A 22,414-nucleotide genomic window follows, 5' to 3' on the forward strand; every position below is an offset into this window, starting at 1 on the left:
CTTTCTTTGTTTTTCTTCGCTCCCTTTAAAGGAAAAAGAGCTTTCATTTTGATTTTGCAGTAAGGTATTGTGGTCTCGTGGTCTGCTTGACTTTGTAGTGTAGTGTTGTGATCCGAGCCAATCAGCTGCTCTTGTGATCTGCTTGGTCCCTCCCTCCCTGAACTCAGTAGGCCTGAAACAGACACTTAAACCACACTCCCCTCACTCCCCCATGCAGGACACATGATATTCTATTCAGTTTAGTGCAGCTCAAAATGGGCCCTTCTTCCATGAATCAGTGGAATAATGTTTTAATCTCCAACCACCTCTTAGTGTATTGCACTTTATTTGTTTGTGTACATGCATGACAAGTAACAATCAAGAGTTTTGCATATTGTCGTATTTAAACTAGTGAAGTGTAGAACTCCGTCAAGGCTGTTCTGCGTGGGTTGTGATTTGGGTGTGTCATGTGGTTTAAGGGTCTGGTTTGAAAATAAGAGAGTTCTGCTTCTCTTTTCCTTCTCCAGTTTTCCTTCTCTTGCCCTCCTTCCCCTCCTCCCGTCCCCGTTGGTATCAGGTGAACTAGCCGTAGACCAGTGGGTCACACAGTCCGTGACAGGTTTAGCTCAAGAGGCGCTTTCAGAGCAATGCATATTCAGTACTGTTCACTGCATTATGTTTTGCATGGCCTGTGGCAATAGGTGTTATAGCACCGTAACACCTATGATAAATGTCAGATATTACATTGATGAACAGCTTTTTTAATGCAGTATAGAGAAATAGCCAGCAGAGTGCATACGTTATATATGACAACACCACATCTAGACCTTAACATACATGGTGTTCCTTCTATAATCTTTATTCTATTTGTATTTCTGTCTTTCATGATATGATTGCAAGTAATATTGTGATGGCAGGCTCTCTCTCTCTCTCTCTCTCTGTCTTTTGCTCTTTTATACACCACATACACACACATATAAACGTATTATATTCTAAGAAATGTCACAGGATAGTGTCCCAACCTCTCTCTTCCTTTATCTGTCTATATCTCTGTTATTTCTTTTTCTCTCGTTAGGGAGTAAACATGCTGGTCCTTGAGAGAGAAGAACAACATCTGTCTCAATGTGTATATATTCTTCCCAAGAAATAATAGCATACTGTTTAGTAATTATTTTTTTTTACAAATATGGCTAAAGTGGGTAAATTCAGTGTAGTTGTGTGCATAGTGATAGTTTTTAAATGATTTCTAAGACACAAGTTGTTCTCTCTCCCTCTGTCTGTGCACTGCTTCCGGTAGATTGTCTCTCTTCTCTCTGTCCCGGTAAACCATTTCCTCTTTTGGTGCAGCTGAGGTCTTGATTGACTGGTGCTCCTTCTTCTTGGGCAGAATCATTGGTTGCCATGGTGCTGCGTGGCTACTGATATGCTGATGGCATGCATGCCGTGTTCCATGGCTTTGGTGGCAGCTGTGAAAGTGGTTGAAGGGTTATAGGCTTTGGGTTAAGGGGTTCCAAACAAAACCTGGAAACCTGAGTACCAACATGTTAACATTTCCTTTTTTATAAATATATGGGTAAGTGAACGTGTTCCAGGTTTTATCTTTGGAATATGGGGTGAGTGTTAAAAGGTATAGAGAAAAGGTTCCACTACATCAAAAGCTTTACAATAAAATACACAACCCAAGCTTTTGTTGAGGTTAGATTTAAAGGGCACTCCATCTTAGTAACATGTCATGCCAATGGAACTTGCATCATGGCATATTTACTCAGTTTGGCTGAAGGATATTACTGTAGGATCCTGATATGCCCTTAACTGACTTGATTCATTTCGGAATGATGATCTCATACGAGTTACTCAGGTTTGGCTGTGTTTGCATGAAGGGTGTTTTATATGGCCATTGTCAGTGATTTTTCTTAGATGAAGAAATATCTTCAAACATGGCTGTGATTTTCCAGTGAAGAAATATCTTCAAACATGTTAACATTGAAAACTACATGAATGTCAGTATGAAATTGGCAAACTGTGGTTGCTTTGACCTTGCAGTGACAGTGGTACTAAACAGTAACAGTTGTACCCATGTTTACATCACAATGGTCATCACTATGAATAAATATGTTATAGATTAGCTATAACATATATGTGGCAGTAGGAACAACAACCACCATTCAGTTAGTCAGAATCAATGGTTGTGTGCTACAAAGAAGTTACAGTGTTTTATGAGTTCTCAAAGAGAAAACCTTTGATGGTTCCTCTGAAAGGAATCAGTCTCTTTGGCATTAACAATGTAGAGATCTAATTTGTGACTAGAGCATTAAGAGAATGATGCTTCAAAGATCTTTCAGCAGCCATATATCTGGCCTCTGGCTGCAGGGTTCTTGAAGCGTCATTCTCCCCTGTGCATGAGCATGTATAGGCGTTTGATTAGTTCTGTCTGCCTCTTCTCCTCTCTGTAGCCCTGATGAAGACTCCTGTCAGAAATTCATTCCTTTCATCGGGGTGAGTTTGAGGAACCGAACACAAACCCAAACCATAGATCACTCCTAATCTGGGAATAATTAGAATGGAGGGGATGGGTGGTGTCTGTTTTTGTTTGACTACTAAGAGAGGTAAGCTGTTTTTTACTGCTTGCAGATGGTTAAAGTTGGGATTGTGGAGCAGTCGTCTGCCACATCAGGTAAGAGCTGAAATGTCACGTTTTCTTCAGTGATTCATTTGTCCTGTTGTGTTTTTCCATCTCACAGAGGAAGTGATCCAAGTTCCTCTCAATCTTTCCTTATGCCTTTTTCTCTATTTGTCCTCTTCTCTCCTCCTCTCTTCTCTCTCTGTGTCGTCGTCCCCCCCCCCCCCCCCCCCATCTCTTTCCTCCTCTACCCCCCTCTCTCTCCTCCTCTAGGGGACTCAGATGATGCTGCTCCGGTGGGCTCTGCTCTCCTCTCCTCCACGCCCCCACAGGTCTCCCCTGCCCTCAAAGAGGCATCCCCCACTCCCCCCTCATCACCGTCTGTCAACACCGGCTTCTACAGGTACACACACACACACACACACACACACACGCACACACACAGTCACGGGACGTCAGGACTCAGAGATGGAAGTTCAAAGAGTTTATTTGGAAACAGCTGGGGAACGGGGAAATGGGAAAACAAATACAAACTGGGATAACGCTCAGAAGATAAATGTCTGAAAAAAACAAATGGAAAACTAGATTGCCAAGCAAACAGGAAATCAAACACTGGAGATTATCTAAACACAGAAAAGCAAGAGCGCAGGGGCTCTGGAACAAGACAGGAGATAAAGGGAACACCTGGAAGTCAAAACACGGAGCAGGGACGATCTCGGAGACGTCGTCAGGAACTGGTTGCTTTTCGGCGTGTAGTCCTTGTATCAACGAGGCCAGACCAAGGAGTGAATGGAATGAGGAGTTAATATAGTGGTGGAGGGAGTGGCAGGTACAGGTTATCAGACAATCAGGGGATTGGGAAGGTGACTGAGGCAGGTGTATTGAATCAGGAGGGGACGTGGCAGGAGCAGGGCTCAGAGCTGGCGTGACACACACACACACACACACCCACACACATTTGTACTCCTACAGTATAATCTGCTCACTCCTCCTCACATCTCCACTCCTTTGCATTCCCCTTTTCTACTCCCCTCTCCCCCCCTCCCATTCCATGTCTCTCCTCCCTTCCGCTGCAGTTCTCCAGGTGGTGGGCAGGGGGAGCTGATGGGCCTGCAGGTGGACTACTGGGTGGCGCAGACGGAGCGCAAGCGTGAGGTGGAGAAGCGAGACTCCTCCTCCAAGAACACCCTCAAGTGCACCTTCCGCTCGCTGCAGGTCAGCAGATTGCCACTAGGTGGCGGCGACTGGGGTCCGCAGAACACCATGGCCATGACCGTAGTCACACAGGAGAAGAACAAGAAAGGTGAGAAGGATGGGAAGACAGTAGCATGATCCAGTGACATGTTTATTCACACACACACACACACACACAAACACACACACACACTGCCATAGATGACTGATTTGTGAACTATTCTGTATTTACTACATTGTCCCATCCATTCCTTGCCACAGAGCCAAGAATTCAAGGGCAAAACATATTTGAACAGCTTAGGAGAGAATGACATGTTGTTTAGCAGACAAACCTACAGTGATCTTCAAGTTTCCAGCAGTTACAGGCAGGACCTTCTCTGCTGTGTCATGTTTAGATGTTGATTGACATTGTTTGTGTCCCAGTCATGTTCCTGCCAAAAAAGTCGAGAGACAAGGAGGTGGAGTCTAAGAGTCAGGTCATCGAGGGCATCAGCCGTCTAATTTGCACTGCCAAACAACAGCAGACCATGCTGAGAGGTGAGTGTCAATAATACCGTCAGTACACAGCCACTCTTAAATCTGTTTTCCAGTCAGTCCAGTCAGTCAATCACTCAACTATTTCAGATTGGCAGCGATCCATTCCATTGTGCCAGTTATATATGACATGATAGAAATGAAGACACAGATGTATTGTTTTGTGTCGTACCCTTTCTATTTGGTCCATTAACTTCTTGACCCACAGCACATACATAATACGGGAATTGGGCCTCATTCTCATACACAGTTAAGAACAACTCCGCTTATGGAGTTTACATTTTTTTTTTTACTTTGTTAAGTGCCATTTGTCAGGGCTAGCAATAATCTTAAACTTGAAGTGCTGCTGATTCTCAGTTTGAATTATAAAGTATAATCACTGACTAATGTAGTAATTTCTAATATTATATTGAAGTAGTAGTAACTTATACTTTCTAACAGTTATTTAAATCTGTTCATTGTTTTGATTTTGATTTTGAAATGATATACCTTCAATATTTAATTGGTTAACTAGTGTGACCCAACAGTGTATCTCTCTCTCTCTCTCGTGTGTGTGTGTGTGTGTGTGCGTGTGTGTGTGTGTGTGTTCCTGCAGTTTTGATTGACGGAGTGGAGTGGAACGAAGTCAAATTCTTCCAGCTTGCGGCGCAGTGGTCCTCCCATGTCAAACACTTTCCCCTAGCCATATTTGGACACTCCAAGGGCCCTTACTAGGCCCCCCCCCCCCCCCCCCCCAAGAAAACAGCACCTTCCCCCAGCCCCTTACCCCTTCAATTTACCCATCCCCATTGCACAACCACACACACACACACTTACACACCAGGGTATATGGACGTCACAAACCCTACTTTCCAGGAGATCCAAGACCTTTGCCGTGTGCCAATACCATTCACTCATTCTCTTCCCACCCACCCAATGCCCCATCCAGCCTTGCACCCTGACATCTTAAATGAAGTATTTGTTTTCAACATTTTGAGACTCTTTATCTCTTTTTTTTTGCGTGAGGCTTGCTTTTTTTTTTACCTGAAGGACTGCTTAAAACCAGGTTGGACCCAGAAGAGTTTTCCTCACCTGTTTTTTTTTTCTTCTGTTTTTAAACACTCCCCCACTGTTGTTTTCTGCAAGGAGAATGAACAGATGCCTACTGATCTTTAAAAAAATGATTAATCCGACTAAAGAATGTGTCTTGGATTCTGTCAGCGCAGTTTAACAAAATGACAACTCTGTTTCAACGCCCAACATCATAGCCTCTATAAATGTCAAAGAATGATGGGTTGAGCTAAGAGACAAAAAAAAGAGGAATGAATTTGTTTGGCAACAGACACCGAAGAATATATTAACAGATTACAGATAATGAATGATGAAGTGACATCTGTATTAACGGCTGAATGTGTCACCTTCTCCCTGTATCTCCCTATCTATCTCTGACACACAGATTTCAGCCGTTGTTTTGGTGACATCAGCCCAACCTCACAGCGAATATCAAATGCATACCTTCCCCTATATTCAACCTCTGTTTTTCCCTCCATCGTTGTCCAGCCCTTATGTCTCTAGTTCTACCTGGATCCCTCCTTCTGCTTCTCTCTCTTTCATGTGCAGATCCAATTTGGTCTCTGTCACCATATCAGCCTAACAACAGTCTCGATCCTGGCTTTTACTATCCATTTTTCTTTCTCTACCTTCACTCTCTCTCTCACTCTCAATTTCACTATCCCTGCGTCCCTAAATGCACTGACCCCACGCCACCACTCCTTGGCCCTACGGTGACCCTTGAGGTCAGGTCACGACCTGCACTCTAAAAGCTGCCACTGCTTTTGTTTTTAATTGTTGTTATTTTTTAATGAATTAGCTTGTGTCGTCTTCTTCTCGCTGCGCTCATGTGTGAATGTATTCTCAGAAGGTACCCAAAGCTTAAGCACTTTTTAAAAACTAAATGATGAGGATGTTCTCATTTTTTATGTGTGTGTTTGTGTGAACTTATTTTAATGTTTTATTTGTTTATTAGCTCCCCTTGTAAATGGTGCAGTTGAGCTTTTGACCTGTTCCTCTCAGACCGCCAGACAGGCAGACAAGACGCAGCTGTGCAGCCACTAACTTGTCAGCGCGTCGCTCAAAAGCCATAAAGCTGTCCCCTGCACTTTTGATCTTTTTAAAGTAACCTTTTTTTTCTTCTCTCTTCTCACCTCCTGATCCGTCCGTCACCAGTCAGTATGCAGAACAAGCTGTCGTCGTCTTTTTGAATCGGTGTGGGATTCACCAGTTATAGTATTTGGCCTTAGGAATAGTTGCCTGTAGAGCTTCTAACATTGTAGCAGGACGACGATGACCGCAAGTTAAGAATGGCCTACTGTAGATTATAGTTCTGTAATGTATGGATAACAACAGCTAGCACTGCAACTGTGCTCATTGTGTTATTTATTTGTTTGTGTTGCTTTTAAAGATATTTTTTTTCTATATTAAAATGTGCCTCAGCTGTCCTCCAATTGACCAAATGAAATTCAAATTGCCCCCTATCCCCTATATGTAGAACAATGTATGTAAAAGGTCTTTTAACCTATGAGCAGCTCTCGTTTGTGGTCGACAGTATGTGAGTGTGACCCCTATGAGGACACAGGTTGTCATAACCTTTATGGAGTTGCTGTGTTGAAATTCAGCCCAGTATATCCACTCAAGTAGTGATTAATGCAAAGAAAACGTATTTGTGATGAGTTTAAGAGGTGTTATCAACCCACCCACACACACACACTCTTCTTTGTTAAATTTGGTCTCTCTTGCATCGTTGTGGGTTCTTTTCAGACCCAGTTTAGCTGCCTTAAATCAAGGCAGTCCTGCAAACTGGAATATGCCATTTAAAAAAACAAACACAAAAAAAACATCAGTTGAGATTGTGGGATGACTGTTTTGAGAAGTTTCGAATGAGTTGAATAAATATGTGTTCACCTCTACATGTATTTAATGTTTGGATAGCCACCATAGTGTTTTCTTTCTCTCCTGTTCAGTTCAACAGTGCATTGCAAGTTATGTGTTTGTTTTGGTGTTCAGTTGCAGAGGGGTTGAAGGATCCCCTTATAAATATGTATTTGTAAAAAAATAATAAAATCAAAACGAGACTACCACTGTAATCCCTGTACAGGGAGTAATAAAACTAGACACACTAAAAAAATCTTTTGTCGATTATTTACCTCTTCCTGTACATCATATTGACTTCACCCCTGTCCATGTCTTATTTTGATTCCAGAGATACATCATGAAGAAAATGTCGATGTAAACTGTCTGTTGAACTAGAAGGAACGTGTGGGGATATGTTTATTAATGAACACTTTTACATATTTCACATTTTATTACATTACAAATGTATAAACCTTACATAACATTACACAACATAACATAGCAACAACGAAATAATCCACTCGTAGGTTCATTTTGTATTCGTTCTGTCCTGCACACGTTAGGTGTGTGGTGTGCAGTCTTTATGTTAAGCTATGTAGTTACGTCAAAAGTAAAGGGACTGGGGTCAGCTGGCTTGATGATGTCACAGGCAGAGGAAGAGGATCTCATCGGAGCAGGAAGCGAATGGCTGCACGACTCCAGAGAAACGCAACCAAGTCCTTTTCACGTTTCGGAATTTTTGTCTAGCCAACATGTAATTAAATAGACACCAGGGCTATACGTTAGTGGGCAGAAATGTATCTTACATTTGCATAAACGCATCGGATGTCAGCTGTCGTAAAGATTTCTGTAACTTAGAAGCGGAGTAGCCACCAGGCGCACCATAGTTTCCAAACAGAACCGAGGGGACAAGATGAAGGAGGTAATGGGTTGTGGCATGAGATCGTCTGTGGGGTTCCTGTCCCGGAGAAACATCACCGGGCACCATCTAATGAAGGAGGAATTCCAGCGACGTAGGCTGGGTGGTTGCACCAGCCTGTTCAAAAAGGACCTGCTGGGCCATTTTGGATGCGTGAACGCTATAGAGTTCTCAAACAATGGAGGAGACTGGCTTGTGTCCGGTACGTTTGGCATGTCTTCCGTTTGTAGGCAACACGATGTGTTAATGTTGATGAACTTAACGTAAGCCGCATTCAGCTACACTTGATGTCTGTGTGAAGTGATAGAATTACAGCTCTGCTTGCTCTGGCCATAATAAGTAGCTAACAGTAGTTGGCAAATTGCAACTTGTTTGTTGTGACAGACGTACAATGAGTGGTCACTAAGCACAGGCAATCCCACTAGTATGCTTATGTTCCTGCTGGGATTTATGAAGTCAAATGCATTGTAAAATTGTTAGCACTGTAAATCGAAAACATGCCACGCTGGTCAGACATTTGACAAGCTGATAGCTAGCGCTAACGTTTGAAACCTTCACCACGCAGTTGTTAGCGTCTCGAGAGATCCAATCATAGTTGGAGAGTAGCCATTGCGTCTTAATTCAACTGTCGGTGCATTGTGTGGTCTAAAGTGAGATAATAGTTTGACGAAATGCAGATGGTGTCTGATGCAATTAAACTCTTGGAAAAGATCGGATTACCGTTCCACGAAGTATCGATTGAATTGCCAACACTAGTTCCCAACCTAAGGCCACTTCCTATTTAGATTATAGAGGAGCAGTCAAAAAAGGCTGTCCATATTGGCGATCTTGGGTTCTGTAACAGGTACTCTCTAGAAAGCGGTGTATAGAGACCAGCTGTTGAATTTTGGATCCTAACCATTATCGAAACATACTGCAGGCTGTGAAGTGCTCAAGTTTATGATTCGGCCCTTATATTATAATGTGTCGCTAATTTCAACACACTACATTTTTTAGGCCATCTGAGGGCATTTTGTGTCAGGAGTAGCCTAGGTCTGTGTGTTTTTAGTGGGAATGTAGCCCACCTTACATTTAAGAAACGGGTTGTTTCAAGATCAGACGCGACGAGTTTTGCTTAATGGCCTCAATGAAACAAACGAATGCAATTTCTCGTGATAATCAAATAGATGTAGAGAATTAGGTCAGGTACCCCTGGAGCAGTTAAACGTACACGTAGCCTATTGTATACGGTCCCCCCTTAAATCAGGAGCAGCTGAGTGCCATAGCCTTAGAAGACCTGAACGAACAGTTGAATCACCTGAAGGACGGTTTACATGTTAAGTTGTTTAGACTAGTCAGGGGCTCTTGGTTGAACTGAGCTTCACTAAACTGTAATCACATGGGATGTAATCCCTGATGTCCATCAGGGTACATAAAGCCCATAATTAGCCGGTCAGGTCTGAATGGCATTGCATCTTTGGACACATCATTGTAAAGCTACTGACAAATGACACTTAAATATAACCCACACGCCAATAGACACTGAGGTAAATCAGTTCAGAGATTAAATCAGGAAGGCCTAGACCTACATTTACAGTCCCAGCCTGTAACCTTGAAGTGGACCAGAGACTTGGCACAAAGGCCCACCCAAACCCCACCTCCCATGTGGTGCTGTATGAATGCTTTTACTGTTTCATTTGCACTACACATTTCTGGAGTGGTGCGTTGAGCTTCTGGTCAGTGCAAGATGGGACTGTTAACCCTTCTTTTCTCTTTGTGTTTGGGGGTGCAGTGGTGTCAGTTTGGCTGGATAGGGGGGTCTAACAATTCGGTTTTGAGTTGTGGCAGTAGTTTGTAGTTGTTTTGGTTGTTTGCCAACACTGATATAGAATGTTTATAAGGTTTCTAAAAGTCAAAATCTCATTTTCTCTCTCTCTCTCTCTTGCCACCGTCGTTGTGTCTCTCAGGTGGAGATGACCGCAGGGTGCTACTGTGGGACATGGAGAAGTCCATCCACTCCCGGGCCAAGCCCATTAAACTGAAGGGAGAGCACCTGTCCAACATCTTCTGCCTGGCGTTCGACAGCACCAACAAGAAGGTATTCTCTGGAGGTAAGTGCCCAAAGCAGCATCCGTGTGTGGGCATGAAAGAGGTGTCAACTTTGGAGCTCAGCAAAGAGGAATCTGGACTGTCGTGTTTCTGTGCACCTTAATACTAAGAATGATATCTCACCTTCCCTTTACCCTGTTCCTCAATAATCAGCTCATTAAGATGGATGGCACTTTCCAGAGAGTAGCGCACCCCGCCACAAATGAGGGCAATGTGAAAAGGCTTTGGCTAAAGATCTTCTTGCATACAGCTCCATATATTCCTCTTCCTCTTCATTTCTCTACCTCTCCTTATCTTTCCTCTGAGGCTCTCTCCTCTAACTAGTAGTTACATTCCTGCACTTTTTATTTCTTATGTGAAATAGTATTTATTCTTACACTAGGTCTCTATTGCTCGTAGCTTGATTGTTTTCTCCTTTGTACGTCGCTTTAGATAAAAGCGTCTGCTAAATGACTAAATGTAAATGTGCTAAATGCAAATCTATGTAAACTCCATGTCCACTCTCCTCAATGGAGCGACAAGGTGGGCAGAACTTTCCCTTTGATCAACAAAAGTTGATCTCAGTTTAGTTTTCTAGTTCCTAATCAATTTGAAAAAAGGAAGGTTTAAAAGTATCTATTGACAGGTAAGGTATGTGCAGCTACTCGCATATACCCTGTCTTGTGTTAAAGTTCACAGACTGAAAACGCTGACCGGTAGATTCTTTTTCTCCTCTTATATCTCCCCCCCCCCCCCCCCCCCAACTCATAGGGAATGACGAGCAGGTGATCCTCCACGATGTGGAGAGGTGAGTTGAGAGTTATTCAGTTATCTGTATTCATCTTCTTGAACATAAACGCTGGGGAACAGTGTCTTTACTGTAAAAAGTCCAGTAAGTAAGAAAATAAGTGAATATCTGAGAAACTACACCTATCTGGTATGTTACTGGCCGTATATTTATTGGTTGGGGTAATTACTGGGTCTTGATGCTACACTGATGTGGTGATTAACCCACCTGAACCATCCTCCATCCCACCCCAGGGGCGAGACCCTCAACGTGTTCCTCCACGACGACGCAGTGTACGGCTTGTCTGTCAGCCCCGTGAACGACAACGTGTTTGCCAGCTCCGCAGACGACGGCCGAGTCCTCATCTGGGACACTCGAGAGCCCCCACACGGAGGTACCAACAGCCTCAACTTCCTCCCAGTCTCTAGGTTTACATAACATTATTGTTACGCCCCAAACCCCCCATCACAACCTTTGACGAGACGACCTTTTCCGGCAATTATAGGCAACTAGTTTTGGTACCATCCCCAATTTTATTTTGATAGCATATGTTCATGTGAATGACAGATAAACACCTGTGTCTTTTCACCTAGCCATCCAGGATATGCACTATGTAGTTCTGTGTTCCGGGCTGGAACACCCTACAAAAAAGGAAGAAAAGCTCTCACAGCTTGACATTTCCAGCTATACTGCCAAAAGACACCAGTTAGTGTCTGGGCAAGCTTCTATCAGTGTTAACTTGACAGTTGGTGGTGTTTGCAAAGTTTTTGCATGCCTTTTAGGTAGTTAGCTTGCAAGTTTTGGAACAGAACTCCTTATTGCTGCTTTAATGAACATAATACCAATGTCAGTCACCAGCTTTCCTTATGATCCACAACAATAAAATGGCAAAAAATAGTAAAGTAAATGGGAATTGGTTGTGGCTACCAATAGAAACACATTTGAAATGGTGCGTACATGTGTTTCAGTAAGTGGCTGCTGAAAGGGAACAACACAGAAAATGCTGCTGTGTCTGATCTGTTCTAGAGTTTCTCTTTGGGAACGCTGATATTCCATGTGACTGAGTGCTAAATGTTGTTGTGTGTTCCAGAACCCTTCTGTCTGGCCAGCTACACCTCCGCGTTCCACAGCGTGATGTTCAACCCCGCGGAACCTCGGCTGCTTGCCACAGCCAACTCCAAAGAGGGAGTGGGGCTCTGGGATATCCGCAAGCCACGCAGGTTAGAACACACAGACACAGACACAGACACAGACACAGACACAGACACAGACACAGACACAGACACAGACACAGACACAGACACAGACACAGACACAGACACAGACACAGACACAGACACAGACACAGACACAGACACAGACACCCTAAAAGGACACATACTGTTGTATTTATTAGTCGGGGTTTAAAAAGAGTAGTGTTTATTTTTGACTGTTCTGGAATGGAAAACTGTAAAATCTATGAATGGCCACTCCGAAACTGACTGTAACTGACAGACTGTCCTAAAAAGATAACGTGATTGTACCACAAAATATATTTGTCATCTCTGAGAGGTGGGAACCGAACTTCTCCTTAAAAGGTTCTATGGCTTGGGGGGCACTGTAGCTCACACAGTAGCCTCGACCACATTCAGGCTTAACCCCCATGGAGGACACGGGTTTGAATCCGGCCCGATGTCATTTCTCCTGTCCACTCCCCACTTCTTCACCCTCTCATTTCCTGTCCCACTCTTAACTAACCTATCAATTAAAGGCATAAAAAAGCCAAAAACAAATCTTAAAAGGTTCTATGGCTTAACAAAAGATTAAGAATATCATCTACAGGCATCTCCTCTAGAAACCTGCCATTCTGCCAAAGTCCTTTTTAACAATATAACTAGCTGGAGCTGGTGCGGTTTCCTTAGTAGTCACCAGATGGCGCCAGTGTCAAAGAAAGATCTGTAGACACCAACAAGCGTGCATGGCCTTTTGTGTGATTCAGGTTTTAAAAGGAATCAAGCAATAGATGATGCAATAGGTCTCAATGGCATCAGTCATACAATGACAAATGCATGTTTCCTATTTCTCAGGGATTCATTCAGAAAGTTTGAAAAAAAAACAGCACAACTCGCATGCCTTTAACATTTCTCACTGAGTGTTGCAAAGAAGGTTCTCATGGGAACATTTTCATTTTGCACCACATCAAATTATTCAAACAATAAACATTTATAATATGTGTCATTAACAAGCTATTACATGTTCAGGTTTAAGTTGATGTCATTATTTATCTCGATTGTTTGTGCCTACTTGATATTGTGGTCTTTTCAGCACCAGTGTCTAGTGTTTTACATTCAGGGGTTAATTCTGTTTCTCATGCTTCAGAACAGTGAGCCTGTGTCAGAGAAAACTATCTCTGTCTAACCATCTAAATGAGTGCAATGTTACTTTACTACATACACTCACCGGCCACTTTATAAGGTACACCTTCCTAGGACCTGGGTTGGACCACCTTATTCGTGGCATAGATTCAACAAGGCCCTATAAACATTCCTCCGAGATTTTGATCCCTATTGACATGATGGCATCACGCAGTTGCTGCAGATTTGTCGGCTGCACATCGCTGATGTGAATCTCCTGTTCCACCTCATCCAGAAAGGTGCTGATTTTGGAGGCCACTTGAGTACAGTGAACTTGTCGTCAGTTTCAATGAACCAGTTTGAGATGATTTGAGCTTTGTGACATGGCGTGCTATTTTGCTGGAAGTAGCCATCAGGAGATGGGTACACTGTGGTCATAAAGGGATGGACAAGGTCAGCAACAATACTCGGGTAGGCTGTGGTGTTTAAACGATGCTCAGTTGGTACTAAGGGGCCTAAAGTGTGCCAAGAAAATATCCCCCACACCTTTACACCACCACCACCACCAGCCTGATACAAGGCAGGATGGATCCATCCTTTCATGTTGTTCAGACCAAATTCTGACCCTAATGTCTGAATGTCGCAGCAGAATACGAGACTCATCAAACCAGGCAACATTTTTCCAATCTTTTTTTCGCCCAGAGAAGAGCCGCTCACTGGATATTTTCTCTTTTTCGGACGATTGTCTGTGAACCCTAGAGATGGTTGTGTGTGGAAATCCCATTAGATCAACAGTTTCTGAAATACTCAGACCAACCGGTCTGGCACCAACAACCATGCTACGTTCAAAGTCACTTAAATCACCTTTGGTATGCATTGACGAAATGTAAACTGGTGTGTGTATGTATGTTTATGTATATTGTATGTTTAAATATATATTTATTTATAACTGATATACCTCTTCTGTTATGCTGGTAAATGAGTTAATGTGCTGTGCATGTTAAATCAGAAGTTGGCTACTGTTGTTTTCATCTTTTGCCATGAACTCAACCCATCCCTTTATGTCTTTTTGGTATTCTCTCTCTCTCTCTCTCTCTAGTTCTCTGTTGCGGTACGGCGGGAGCCTGTCTCTGCAGAGTGCCATGAGTGTGCGCTTCAACAGCACGGGCACTCAGCTGCTGGCGCTGCGCAGGCGTCTGCCCCCGGTGCTGTACGAGCTGCACTCACGCCTGCCCAGCGTCCAGTTCGACAACCAGGGCTACTTCAACTCCTGCACCATGAAGAGCTGCTGCTTCGCTGGGGACAGAGACCAGGTAAGGGGATGGAGAGGCGGATCACACACACACACACACACACACACACACACACACACACACACACACACACTCGCTCACTCGTTGTGCACAAACGCACACTCACATAGCCTCAGGTACACATTAAAGAATATTGTAGTTGAATTAATTTATTGGTCAACCTAATTCATATTGTCAAACATATCCTTGCTCACTCACAGTTATGAACCATAGCAGCAGGGCCGGATTAAGACATTTTGAGGCCTGGGGCTAATTACCAGGATGAGGCCCCTATATAGCCCCGACGCACATCATGACACGCACACAAACCCACGCCAGGTGCACTGACACATCAGTGCTTTAAAGTCCACAGAACCACTCTATAAATATGATCAGTTTAAAGCCAAGGATAAAATGTATGTGTGTAGGAGACTACACTGCAGACAATAATAAACCAATAATGTAAATGTATACATATTTCCATTCATTCAAAAGCAAAAACAAGGCTAAATAGCCAGGGAATGAAATAACGAATTGATTAAGCATATGCCTATTAGTGAAGCAACAGCTTGGCTCCGCGCCCACATTTCTATGCGAGAGCACGGACGTGCGGTCAGGGGAGGCAGACTACTGGTCTGTGATATAAATGTATTTTCTGCATGATTCCAATCATTTCAAGCAGTTTTATAATCAAAATCGCTGAATTTGCGCATGTCCTGTTAAAACAGACGACAGCAAGACGATGAGGCAACGACGAGCTGTGCCTCATCTCAGATTGCGCAATATCTCACAAACTGGATTGAGCGTAGAACCTATTAAGTCCTGCTGATCTGACAAAAAACCTCAGTGAAAACCTCTACACTTATATTTGACCATGATTCTATAGCTAAGCTAAAACATTTCACTTAGCTATGTCTAACTGGCTTGCAAATAATTTGTCTACAATTTTCAATGAATTAGCCTAATCTGCAGCGATATGCATGAGGATAAGAACTCATACATCTTCAATTGCTGAAAGAATTTACGTTTTATTAGGCCTATTTAGATGGAACCGGGAAGCCTGGCTTGTTACCTGCATCATCGTATTTGAAAGCACGTTATTAAAAGCGTTTATCCCTGTCTTAAAGCGATGTGGTGCGAACCAAAGCAAAGTTTAGAAATGTGAATTTATCTTCTTCAGTCTTACTTTGCACTTGAGGCCTTTTGCGATTAGAGGGTCACGGTCCACGGACCAGTTTTTTGGCCCTACTCTCGTGCTTTCTTTGACCGGACATTTTCGCGCATTATAATTTGTTTCTAATGTTATGCACGGTGCCGTTGACTCATTCGACACCGGGCAACCTGAGGCCCCCCTAGTGGCGAGGCCAGGGGCTGCAGCCCCTAAAGCCCATTGTCTTAATCCGGCCCTGCATAGCAGAAGCACTTAATTCCAAAATGGTGTTAGCAAAATGTAAATATTTGAATATGTAACTAACATGCACACACAGATATGCACTCTGTGCAGGTACCCATAGGCACAATGGTTAATTATTAATGTTCTTAATTAATACATTTCATCCAAATGTGTAGCTCAAAATGTATTAAGTCAAGGTAGGAAATGATGAAAACAGACTATTTGAAATGTATCTCTCTCGGTCTCTCTCTCTCACTCTCTCTCTCTCTCACTGACAAATATGCACACAGGCACAGACTCACCCACACACAATCTTCCACTGACAACCAGATGTTCTTCGCCAAGAAAAGTCACCAGTTTTAAATGCTCTCGATTTCATCCTCTTCCTCTAAATGCATTCATTCATTCATTCTATAGTCTTTGTCTTCATACACAACAGTTAGACACAGTCAGCCGTCAGACTGTCAATTTCTCTCCCTTTGATTGTTTCATACACACACACACACACACACACACACACACACACACACACACACACACACACACACACACATCTGCATACATGAAGACCCTCGGCCTCTGCCTCACATTTACATGCATAAAAGCTGTTCCACAGACATGAGCTCATCCTGGAGACATGCTTGTTGGTACAGCTGAATTCTGGGTAATTGACTTCCTGTGGTGGCCTCCACAAAACCAGAGCATTTGAAAACTCCCCGAGGACAGAGGGGGCACAAATAAACAGTCAGAGAAGGAGAGGAGGAAAGAGGGAGAGGAGGGGAGAGGGGGAGGCTGGTTCAAGTGGAAGGTGAAACTAGGGAGTGTCGGGGGATTGAAAGAATGAGAGGGCGGTCAGGGGTGATTAGACGCTCTTGGTTCCTCGCTGTGAATGAGGTTTTGTTAACAAGTGTGTTTGTGTGTCTCGTTGTTGGGATCTGCATATGTGAGTGTGTGTTTTGTGAGGCATTCTTTTAGTGTATATGTGTGTTCACCCCCCCTCACAGACATAACCATATAAGTGAGTGGAATTTGTGTGCGAGTTGGGGACCTACGATTGTGTTTGTTTGCTCTTCCAGGGGTTTAAGTGTATGTGTGAAGTGTGTATCTTGATATGCGTTAAGGATGTTTTACACATGTGTATGTGTGTGTGTGTGTGTGTGTGTGTGTGTGTGTGTGTGTGTGTGCGTGTGGCAAACTGTGAGGGTGGGCTCATTCTGTGGTAACTTCTGTTCTGTAGTGGGTGGTAGAGCCATGCCTCTGGGAGGAGGGAACCACTGAGAGTATCCAGGTGTAGCCAAGGCACGCTATGACATCACAACACTCAGGGTTGTTATGGTTGCCTGGCAACATAAGGTAAACAGCTCAGAACTCTGGCCTGGGCCACGGCGACACCAGCCCTTTACTTCTGCATTTATGCTTCGTGTCATCCTTCAACAGACAACTGGAAAGAACAGCCAAGTACACTGTGTGTGTGTGTGTGTGTGTGTGTGTGTGTGTGTGTGTGTGTGTGTGTGTGTGTGTGTGTGTGTGTGTGTGTGTGTGTGTGTGTGTGTGTGTGTGTGTGTGTGTGTGTGTGTGTGTGTGTGTGTGTGTGTGTGTGTGTTCGTCCAGGTGAGAAGAGATGAATATGGACATGACTCGGAGAGAGTGTGCGTGTGTGTGGCGAGTTGACACATTCATGTGACTGAACCTGAGCTCACCCGCTGAACCAATGGCCTGTTGTAGATTCACACTGCACTTTCAGCTGATTAAGGAGAAGTATCTGCCCTCTGCATAGCCGTCTCCTGCTTTCTCTGCAATTACTAAGGTGTTTACAACCTTCACACATTAGTGCCCTGAACTGCACTGGAAGCATTAGCATTTACAGCTAGCAACAGGATCAGACTGGGGTTATGTATTCAAGGCTTTAAATGTGGAGAAGTTAAAAAGGCAGTACCGCATTTGCCAATGTGATGTGAATGCACCACTAGCTAGCTAGGACCACAAGTAAACCACTTGCTAGCTAGCCGGGCCAATTGTGATCTGTGACATTGTGACATTTATTCATTTGGCAATATATTGCGATTGTGAATTGCTAGCCTTGTGATGAAATACAAATGCTAAGCTAATAGCTGATATTGTGTGATGTTAGACCCGCAGTGTGCTCAGGGAGGTAGAGAGTGGCCAGTGCAGACAAGTCCTATCAGAGAGTACATCAGAAGCACTCCTGTGTGCACTTGCAGAGAAGCGCTGAGTCAGCTAATGCCAGCTCCACACGTCTCAACAGAATGGACTTGCTACCCGGAAGCAGCGTGCGCATGTGTAACAGGTCGAAGGGAGGAGAGTGAGTGTGCATAATGGTGAAGTGTGAGTGTGAGTGTGAGTGTGAGTGTGAGTGTGAGTGTGGGTGTGGGTGCGGGTGCGGGTGCGTTTGCGTTTGCGCATGCGCGTGTGTGTGCATATGCGTGTGTGCATATGTGGGGGTGTGTGCATATGTGGGGGTGTGTGCGTGTGCATATGCGTGTGTGCATATGTGTGTGTGTGTGTGTGTGTGTGTGTGTGTGTGTGCATATGTCTGTGTGTGTGCATATGTGTGTGTGTGCATCAGCGGTTTAATTAGCTAAATGAGCGGCCCAGTAGAAGCTTTAACAGCCTCTCTCTGGAAGAGAGCAAGGCAGCCTCGTCCTCTCAATCAGACCAAACCACTGAACCAGCCGAGCGCAGTCTACCCAGCGCCACATTCATGAGGCCTACTTTTCTATCCTCACTGTATCTCCTTCATGGGTTCATGTTCTTGTGTTTAATATCTGCAGTTTGTTAGGCACTGGTGGAGGGGTGTAATGTGTCCAGGAATAGGGACTATGGATTGCTTTGTTCCTTTTGAAGGTCTTCCATTATTAATGGTTGGTCATGTGATTGTGTTTTGCAGTACATCTTGTCTGGATCTGATGACTTCAACCTCTACATGTGGAAAATCCCTAAAGAGCCTGAAGCAGGTCAGATATGTGGTCTGTGTCTGTGTCTGGGTGTGAGTCTGTGTCTGTGTCTGCACTTGACATGAAATATGCTGTTTCATTCACACACATTTCCCAGGAGTGTAAAAATGTCTGGTAACTGTATTTCTTTGCTTACATATGTGCATCATATTTTATTGTAATTCTTTGTGTAGTGTTCTTGGATGAGGGAAAGAGTGGATTTGTGTGAGACGGAGAGAGACAATCTCTCTTGTGTGAGAAAGTGAGAGAAAGAAAGAAAAAGACAGAGTGTGAGTGTGAGTGTGAGTGTGAGTGTGAGTGTGAGTGTGAGTGTGAGTGTGAGTGTGAGTGTGAGCGTGAGCGTGTGCGTGTGAGAGAGAGAGAACTGTAATCCAAGCCCTCTTGTCTGGTTGTGATCAGGAGGTCCAGGTCGCGTGGTGAACGGGGCCTTTATGGTTCTCAAAGGTCATCGCTCCATCGTCAACCAGGTTCGCTTCAACCCTCACACCTACATGATCTGCTCCTCCGGGGTCGAGAAGGTCATCAAGGTCAGTCTCCTGTCAATCAAAGACATTTCTCAACAAACAAACTACAAATAGTACTTGGACATATAATGTTAAAAGAAGACATTTATATATTACTGTTGATGTATAATATCAGGAATATTACTTTCTTATTGTCACTAAAGGGTAACCGTGTGGGTGGATTCAGCTTGTGAGTGTGTGTGTCTGTGTGTGCGTGCGTGTGTATGGGGACCTTGAAGGGGTCATTGTGACACTTCCCTTCAGTGTGTCTCATCACACATCTCCCGCAAGTGGGCTCATCACAAAGGCTGTCCTCAGTGTTGGCCTGAGAGAAGGATTACATAACCACCTCCACAAGAATCTGAAGTTTATTGCTAAACAGTCTCTCAAATGACCACACATTCCAGGCGCTTCACTGCAGCTTACACAAGTTCATTGCACAGTTTCCAGACAAAGTCTTTACACCTCTGATGCTTTAACATGCGGGTTAACTGTGTGTGTGTGTTCTTATAACCGCTCAGACAGCCATCTCTGACACACCGCTGAGTGTACGAGTGAGGTCAGCTTTCAGTCAGAAAGTAATGGGTTGTCTTCTTCATTCCTTGCGCACACATACACAAACACACACACACACACTTGACACACTCGCTCGACACACTCACTCTCGCTCATCAGAACACATGCCTCTGCTTGCTCAGATAGAAATGTGTGCGTTAATGATTTCTCTCCTCAGCCAGATGTTCAGTGGAACTCTTCAGTGGTTGAAGTGATTCCGTGATTAGGCTGTATGCTCTTAAGTGTGTGTTTTTTTCACTTCTTGTGATGAGGGACTGAAAATTGTTCCACTGGCACTTGAAAAATACTATTAGTTCTTGTGTCCCACACATGCAGTCTACATCATACCTGTCATTTCCTACAAGGACATGTTTGCTTTGCATTCAGTCAGGGCTTTGGCAGGCTTGTTTAGAGTATATTTTGTACGGGGTGGTTTTCTGTGCAAACAGGGAGCCCCTTGAAGTCAAATGACCACGAGTGCAGTGGAGTTCAGTTTAGTGAGATGCTTTGTTATGGTTTGTGAAATTGGCACACAGATTGCCCTTTTGCTCCTCACTGTTTTCATTATAGTTTCTGACGCGTTTCCTGCCGGTTGTAAGCACCCGTCCTCACATCTCTCCATCTCTTTTTTTCTTTCTATCTATCTATCTGTCTGTCTCCCTTTACTTTTCTACCCTCATTCTCTTTTCATACCTCTACCCACTTTTCACTCTCTCTGTGCTGTCTCTCTTTGTCTGTCCCCCCCTTTATCTCCCCCTCTCTGTCTGTCTTTTCATCTCTCATTCCCTCTCTTTCCCCCCGCTCCCACTTTCTCTCTCCCACCTTTCTCTTTCTCTCTCTGCCCCCCCCTTTTCTCTCTCCCTCTCTTTTCTCTCTCTCTCTCTTTCAGGCGTGGAGTCCGTACCAGCAGCCCGACAGTCTTGGGGACCTAGAGGGCCTCGTGGAGGACAAGTCTCGGAGCCTGTACACGCACGAGGAGTACATCAGCCTGGTGCTGAACAGCGGCAGCGGCCTGTCGCACGACTACGTCAGCCAGTCCATCCAGGAGGACCCGCGCATGATGGCCTTCTTCGACTCGCTGGTGCGGCGTGAAATCGAGGGCTGGAGCTCTGACTCGGACAGCGACCTAAGCGAGGGCGCCATCCTGCAGCTGCACGCTAGGGGGCGCCGTTCAACACGCTCTACAACTGCTGCCTCTGCTGTAGCAGCAGCTGTTGCTGCTTCCACACCGGGTGCCGCTAGAGAAGGTACCGTGATGCACGCCGACCCCTCGTCAGGCATTGTGGCTGTCAATGCCAATGACGACGGTCACCACAGCAACTCTGAGAACTCGTCCTCGTCATCACTGGCTGGCCCAGAGCTGTCGGAGGAGGATGAGGAGGATGAGGGGGAGCAGGCGGAGGTGGAAGTTGAGGGGCTCTCCCGCAGGCAGCAGCGAGGGGTCCGACGGCGGCAGTCGGCCTTCATGCTGGACCTGGTGAACGAAGACTCGGACTCGAGCGGCTTCTGGTTCAACCCGGTGCCGCGGCCCCGTTCGCCCAGCCCCCCGCTGGACCGCTCCAGCCTCTCTAGCCAATCCCGCTCGGCCTCTGAGTCAGACTCCTCTTCCTCCTCGTCGAGCCCGTCCTCCTCCTCCAGCAGCGAGGGCGAAGAGGAGGAGGAGCAGCAGCAGCGGCGCTCAAACACGCGGCAGTGCAATGCAGCTCGCAGGAGGGTCCGCAGCCGCATGCACCTGCCCAGCCGCGACGCAGACGAGCGCCCGGCGACTGCGCAGGACCTTTGTTCCACGCTGGACCCCTGCAGCTACCCCAAAATCACCATTGAAGACGCCAGCTCCTCTTCCTCATCCTCAGGCGAGACGGGTCGCGCCAACACAGAAGAAACGAAGCCGCGGGGACGAAAGAGCCGGCGCCACCACCGTCTCCGCGACGACGACAGCCCCGTCCAGTCGCCGGGTAACCGCCCAGAGACGAGGCTCGGAGGACGGGTGTCATCCAGGAGCCCCTCCCCTACGAATAGCGACCATCGGTGTGTGTCGCGAGCTGGAGAGAGGGATGACAAAAAACGAGAGAGCGAGGGTGGAAGGAGAGAAAGAGCAGGTAAGAAGGATATCACTACATCTCACGTGGACTTTTTGGGCTCACAAGAACCCACAAGGAATTCTGAGGATCCCCATCAGAATCTCCCCGGAATTTCTGGCACAGCAGAGCTAGATGATGAGCCAACAGACTCTAAGACCCGGGAAGGAACCGGAACACCCAGGGTGAGCAAACGGACTCGCCAGGGGTCAGAACATCACCCTGAGGGATCATCACTAGGGTCAGCAGAGGGGTCAGATGAGGGGGCACCCTCAGAAAAGAAGTTGAAGACATGA

The 22,414-nt window shown here is 45.1% G+C and overlaps 2 protein-coding genes across 6 annotated transcripts in view; both read left to right on the top strand.

Moving 5' to 3' along the window:
- The window catches only part of pacs2 (phosphofurin acidic cluster sorting protein 2), a 59,880-nt gene extending 52,442 nt beyond the window's left edge, over positions 1 to 7,438 (top strand). For 3 of the 5 annotated variants that reach the window (XM_080850627.1, XM_080850628.1, XM_080850631.1), the window contains 7 exons: positions 32 to 64; positions 2,433 to 2,475; positions 2,611 to 2,653; positions 2,873 to 3,002; positions 3,676 to 3,902; positions 4,217 to 4,330; positions 4,923 to 7,438. In XM_080850627.1, the coding sequence (XP_080706753.1) occupies positions 32 to 64; positions 2,433 to 2,475; positions 2,611 to 2,653; positions 2,873 to 3,002; positions 3,676 to 3,902; positions 4,217 to 4,330; positions 4,923 to 5,041 (709 nt within the window). In that variant the 3' untranslated portion in view covers positions 5,042 to 7,438. The remainder of the gene's footprint in view (positions 1 to 31; positions 65 to 2,432; positions 2,476 to 2,610; positions 2,654 to 2,872; positions 3,003 to 3,675; positions 3,903 to 4,216; positions 4,331 to 4,922) is intronic. The other 2 variants (XM_080850629.1, XM_080850630.1) reach the window with 1 other exon arrangement.
- Positions 7,439 to 7,898: 460 nt separating this feature from the next.
- Positions 7,899 to 22,414, top strand: dcaf5 (ddb1 and cul4 associated factor 5; the record flags this gene model as incomplete). Its single annotated transcript, XM_080849848.1, has 9 exons — positions 7,899 to 8,337; positions 10,082 to 10,225; positions 10,974 to 11,010; positions 11,244 to 11,383; positions 12,080 to 12,209; positions 14,422 to 14,635; positions 18,916 to 18,982; positions 19,382 to 19,509; positions 20,930 to 22,414. Exons 1-9 carry the CDS (start codon positions 8,130 to 8,132, stop codon positions 22,412 to 22,414), a joined length of 2,553 nt encoding a protein of 850 aa, XP_080705974.1. The 5' UTR covers positions 7,899 to 8,129.

Source organism: Sprattus sprattus (genome assembly GCF_963457725.1).
Source record: "Sprattus sprattus genome assembly, chromosome: 13".
Classification (NCBI taxonomy): domain Eukaryota; kingdom Metazoa; phylum Chordata; class Actinopteri; order Clupeiformes; family Clupeidae; genus Sprattus; species Sprattus sprattus.